The sequence below is a fragment of the Henckelia pumila genome, unplaced genomic scaffold, assembly GCF_033568475.1.
Source record: "Henckelia pumila isolate YLH828 unplaced genomic scaffold, ASM3356847v2 CTG_461:::fragment_3, whole genome shotgun sequence".
NCBI classification, from domain to species: domain Eukaryota; kingdom Viridiplantae; phylum Streptophyta; class Magnoliopsida; order Lamiales; family Gesneriaceae; genus Henckelia; species Henckelia pumila.
In genome coordinates, this window is record NW_027331831.1 from 3,448,762 (window position 1) to 3,454,761 (window position 6,000).

General features: G+C 29.7%; 1 protein-coding gene across 1 annotated transcript; it reads left to right on the forward strand.

Moving 5' to 3' along the window:
- The first annotated feature begins 3,069 nt into the window (after positions 1–3,069).
- On the forward strand, positions 3,070–5,108 carry LOC140871889 (dof zinc finger protein DOF4.6-like). Its single transcript, XM_073274630.1, has 2 exons — positions 3,070–3,188; positions 3,661–5,108. Exons 1-2 carry the CDS (start codon positions 3,165–3,167, stop codon positions 4,489–4,491), a joined length of 855 nt encoding a protein of 284 aa, XP_073130731.1. The 5' UTR covers positions 3,070–3,164; the 3' UTR covers positions 4,492–5,108.
- Positions 5,109–6,000: the final 892 nt, after the last annotated feature.

Here is a 6,000-nt window from a genome sequence, read left to right on the forward strand (position 1 = left end):
CAAAGCAATTGATCTTAACACACACAAATTCTTGTGCATTTTTTTGTTGGAATAAAAAAATGATTTCATAAATTAAAATGCTAAAAAAGAAGCAATTCTCGTCCATCGATGGACAATATAAGAAATTCAATAAATAAATTGTCATATATCAAACTAAAGTAAAATAAATCTGATTTCAATTTCAAAATCAACAAAATTTAAAAAAAATTCCGAAAAATGATCAGTACTCGAACATGCACCAACACAAATAAAGGACGAAATACAGTTTCGATATGATCGGACAATTACTATTTTTTATATATAAAATCGCAAACATGGATCGGATAATTAAATCTACGGCTCCAAATATCGTCAAATAATATTTAAGATTCAGCATTAATACAACTTTAATTGACCATCTAAACACATTCCGCATTAATACAACTTTAATTGACCATCTAAACACAATAATTAATATCATGCCTTTTGTGAAACTATTGATCCGATCACATATAGGTATTAATTAACAATGCCAAATCCGATAAAGGTGAATTCATCTGAGACAATTGGTAAACTTTTAATATTAACTAAATTATCATCATTATATCATGCATTTAGCAATTGAGTAGGTCTTTTGTGAGAGTCTCACAAATCTATATTAATGATACGAGTGACCTGATCCATATATACAATAAAAATAATATTTTTGACATAAAAAGAATATATTTTTACGAGTCAAGATTCGGACTAACTTCCGTTTCATTAAATTAATCTGTTGTGAAACAGTCTCATAACAAATTTTTTGTTAATTAGCCATCATATCATATTTTATAATGGTAGAATTGTCTTATAATTTTTTTTAAAAAAAATTATATAGGTGGAGGAAAACGGATAAAATATCGTGAAGTCAACCGATCAGGATATACAAAAGCATTAATGAGTAGTGTTTACTAATTAATGAATAATGTCAAGCCCTAGCTATTGGCCAAGTATGTATTCTTTCTGTGCCATATATACAAGTTTATATATGTTTTTACCAGACAGACTATTAAAATTATTCAAATAGTAAATTCTAAAAATAATTTTTTATTTTTATTTATTTAATGAGCATGTTGATACCATAAAAATGGTAGGAATTAGTTAGTGTATTTAAGATATTGATATATTAGTAAAAAAACAGAAAAAATAATGTTAAGTATGAAACCTGCACTATATATTTTACATGGATGAAAAAAAAAAGTATTTATATTTGAGACAAAGGAAGTATGATTTGTAATAGAAATTTTCAGCTGTCCAACCAATGATGCCCAACTCATCCTCGACAACTAAAACCCGGTAATACGAATTTTTTTTTAAAAAAAACAACTAAAACCCGGTAGTGGATTTTAGTGGTCAGGGACAAGTTGGACAGGAATGGTTGGGCAGCTGAAAATTACTCTGATTGTAAAACACAAGAATGATAATAAGAATATAATTACAAGTTTGAACATGTTCAGTACTGTCTTGAAAGATATAACTAATTACTCCATCGTCCTAATTATGCAGTCTTCTATAAAATTCACACTTATGTAGAATGCTACTGTGAAAACAAATTATACAGACAACTTTCTAACGCACCTTTATTTAATTATATATAAAGACAAATTGAATACAATTATATACGTTAAATAAATAAGAGTATATTAATTAGTAAAAGAGTTTATAATATACGGAAAGTGTACCGTATCTATTATCTATTACTATTATTATGCAAGAAACTCTTAGTTGGTTTCTTGGTATGCCAAAATATTAAAAAATATTTTTTTCAAAACACACACACACACACTAAAACTGTTTCTCTCCACTATCTCTATTTTTTTTTTTATTTAATTATTTCTATTTAATATATAATACAATCATTTTATTTATCTATTTTTAAATTCTAAATTATTTGAAAAAAACTAATGAAATAGGAAATATCTAATAAAAGAGATGTTGTTTTAACTACTTAGGATGATCATTCTTAACAAAAAAATTATTTTTATTGCTATAAATTTATTAGATTTTTTTAAAAAATAAAGTATAAAAAATCTTTCATCACATACATTATGTGTGCAAGTATGCTAATATATATTAAGATAAATGCAAAAAGAAAACATGAATGATATAATCGAGGGAAAAAAAATCAGCGGGAAAAACTTTAAAATCAAGGGCATTTTGAAGTTAGAATTATTAATCGGTTCCGAAAAGCATAGTAATGATTGATCTGACATTGAATGTCTATTACAAATTCTTTTTTTTTTTAAAAAAATAAATGTCTATTACAAATTCACACATATATAGATTGTAATTCTATCCGTATTTACGGACCATAACTGAAAAGTTCAAGCTACCTCGATTTAGGGCATTTGTTCTATATATATATATATATATATATATATATATATATATATATATATATATATATATATATATATATATATGTCGATATTTAATAATAAGTGTGAAATTTGTTGAAATAAAAAATAAATGGAAAAAAGAAAAATACATACAAAAAGCTTTAATGTAAAAATAGAAGATAGAGAACAATTTTGAAAAGTGGTGTTTTTATAAATTAATAGTCGCCAAAAGACAATTAATAGATGTGTTAATTTAACAAATGTAACATTTTCGTAAAAAAATAATTATAAAATGGCAAAAAAAAAAATTTGATCATACCAATGTGTTAAACCCTCTGATAAACTTAATATTAGAGAAGAGGTAAAAATGTTACACGAGTATAAGGTGATTTTTTTTTTCAAAATAATAATTATGAGCTTTTCTTTATAAAATTTTAAAAATCTTTTTAAAAAAAATGCGCATAATCACTTTTTTAAAAACATGTTTAAACATAAAAAAAATCTTATTATAAAAAAAACTAATAATCACTTTTTTAAAAAATATTTCCAAAGACAATCACGATACTTAGACCTTCTTAATAAACATCCTATGACCGATAATAGGATGGATTAAGTTTAGAGAGTCCACACATCTATGAGTGGCCATACATACATACATACATACATACATACATACATAAAGCTCATAAAACTGAAAAATTCAGACAATTTCCAAACATTCCCTTTCCTACTTTTTTTCACACCACTCTCAAAGCTAGCTGCAACTGTGTTTATTCTTCTCTCTTAATTTCTTCTTCATCCTCTTCCATGGATACTGCTCACTGGCCACAGGTGATTTGATTTTCTTTTCTCTAATAAATATATTCATATGTTGGCTGCTGTTTAAGCTCTCTTTTTAATTACCAGTATGCATACTTGGCAATATATTTCAAACCCAAAGCCTTCACTTTTTCTGTTCCCTTTTTTCTTTTTAACTATATATATGCTTGTTTTCTTCTTGTTAATTTGTTCTTAATTAATATATAGATCGTGTCTCCCTTTATAACTTTCCTTATGCTCAGTTGCTGGTAAAGGTGAGCACTGATAAAAAAAAAAAAAAAGATTAAATTTGTTGTTATCGTTATCATATATATCTAGCTAGACCTCACTTTTCTTGATCTGAAACTTTGTGGGCTTTGAGATGATCTTTTTATTGATCTTGAAATTTTTGGCCAAGTCTTTATGTAAAATTCCATTGAATTAAAACTATAGTTTCTATGCTCATGATACCTTTTAATTTTCTTTTCTTTTTTTTTTTTATTAGGATATAGTGGTGAAATCAATGGAAGAAATAGTCACAAAAGAAAGAAAAGTGAAGCCTCACAAAGAACAAGCCTTGAATTGTCCGAGATGCAATTCTACCAACACCAAGTTTTGTTATTACAACAACTACAGTCTCTCACAGCCAAGATATTTCTGCAAGACATGTCGGAGATATTGGACCGAAGGTGGATCTTTAAGAAACATTCCGGTCGGAGGAGGTTCGAGAAAGAACAAAAGATCTTCAGCTTCCAACTCGATGAATTCGTCCAAGAATTTAGTAGCAAGTACTCCTGACCACCAAAACCCTAATAAAATCCAAGATCAAGCTCAAGATCTCAACTTGGGATTCTCCACAATCACCCCTCATGATCATGATCATTTCAAGACCATAACCGAGCTCATCCAAGTCCCGAGATTCGAACATCAAGTGAAAGATCATCAATTGCCTTGTTCTACCACCACCAATTCATCATCAGCTTTGGAACTGTTGATTGGTACTTCAAGGGGTGTGATGAATAATCCAAGCTTCATGACTATGCCTATCATTCATGATCCAAACACAGTTTACTCATCAGGGTTTTCTTTGCCTGAATTCAAACCTTCTCTAGCCTTCTCATTGGATGGACTTGGACTTGGTGGCAATTATGCAAACTTTCAAGGGGTGCAAGAGACAAATGGCAAGCTCCTTTTCCCATATCAAGATCTGAATAAGCAGATATCAACTAACACTGATGATGCCGATGATCAGCAGAATAGATCGGATCAAATCGGAGACTCTGCTGGATATTGGAATGGAATGATAGGTGGTGGTGCTACTGGTGGATCATGGTAATTAAAGATCAACTTATAATATAAATCATATATATATTTAAATACATTACTGCGAAATAATTAGCCAATTATATTTATATGGAGTATGTTTTTTTTTTTCTTTTTCCCCTCATCTTTTCCAACTTTTTAGTGAGTTAAGGTGGGTTGATCTTGATCATATATAACATGGGGTGACTTTCTCGGGGAAAACAAAGGCTAACATATGGGGAACCGCGGTTCATTTCCATTTTCCTCTCTTTTTCTAGTCTTAAATGTGATTGAGCTTCATTAAATATATATATCATGGAGTTTGAAGCTCGTTTTAGATATATATGGCTTCAGTACATATATATATGTATATATGTATGTATACTGCGTAGTGATCATTGAAGAAATGGAGGATTCAGACACAGATTTTTGAAGGGTGCAACGAAGGAATTTATTGCCGTTGGGAGATCATATGCATCGATCATCATTACAAAATTCTTGTATCAAGAAAAGAGAGGGAAGAGGGAAATTAATTAGCTAGCTACGGTTATTATATATAAGTGCCATTTTATTTGTTTGCATGGTTAATTAATTATCAGAGTTTAATTTGTACTCATGAGTTTTGTGATGAACAATTAATTAATTACTGTAGTCTCATGCATTAATTAATTTAATTTGTCCTTTTTTTCTTGAGCATCTAGGATTTATTATTGTCCCAGATCAATGTTTTATTTGGTGTTGGGAAGGATACATAATGTTGGTACTCATCCAGAGCATGGTTGGCCTATAATGAATTCGATCGCTTGTGGGCAAATAATTACGAGTGCTTTTTCGTAACTGTGATATAATTTCATCCAGTATTTTGATGAGCAATTTCTAAAAAGGGTCGTTTCGGTTGTTTTTTTTTAAAACAAGATTTATGGTTCTTATCTATTGGGACAATATTTGGTTTTAGTGTCAATAACTTATTTTCATATTTAATATACATTTTTTCTTACTAGAATATTGAAGTTTCATCGATTAAAAGATCAAGACCGGACTTATGCCACGACACTGTGGGAATTCTTGAATTTTGACATTTTGTAGTCAACAAAGTTGCATTGGGTTTTATGCATGCCACATTTCAAAACTTGCAAACTTCGTATTAATCCAATACAAGTTAGAGTCAGTAGTCCGATTAGACTCCAGGACACACATATATATATATAATATTTGCCATCGGAAAATGAATATTATGTTTGATCAAAAGTGGTTTACATGTGCTGGAGACCAAAATCAAGATTTTCCCAAATAAATGGCTATTTAATTCGAGATGAAGATAGCTAGGGCAAGATTTTCAAGGTCTCAATTACACACCGTGCCCACCTAATGTGCCCACCATGAGGTGGCACTCAACTATTGGATGTGATGAATTGTGCGTCCAATAGTTGAGTGCAACCTCATGGTGGGCACATTATGTGGGCACGGTGGGTGGGCAGGATAGCAAAACTATATATATAAAGTTTCTTTCAAGTGCCCACCTATCATGCCCACTACTATGTCC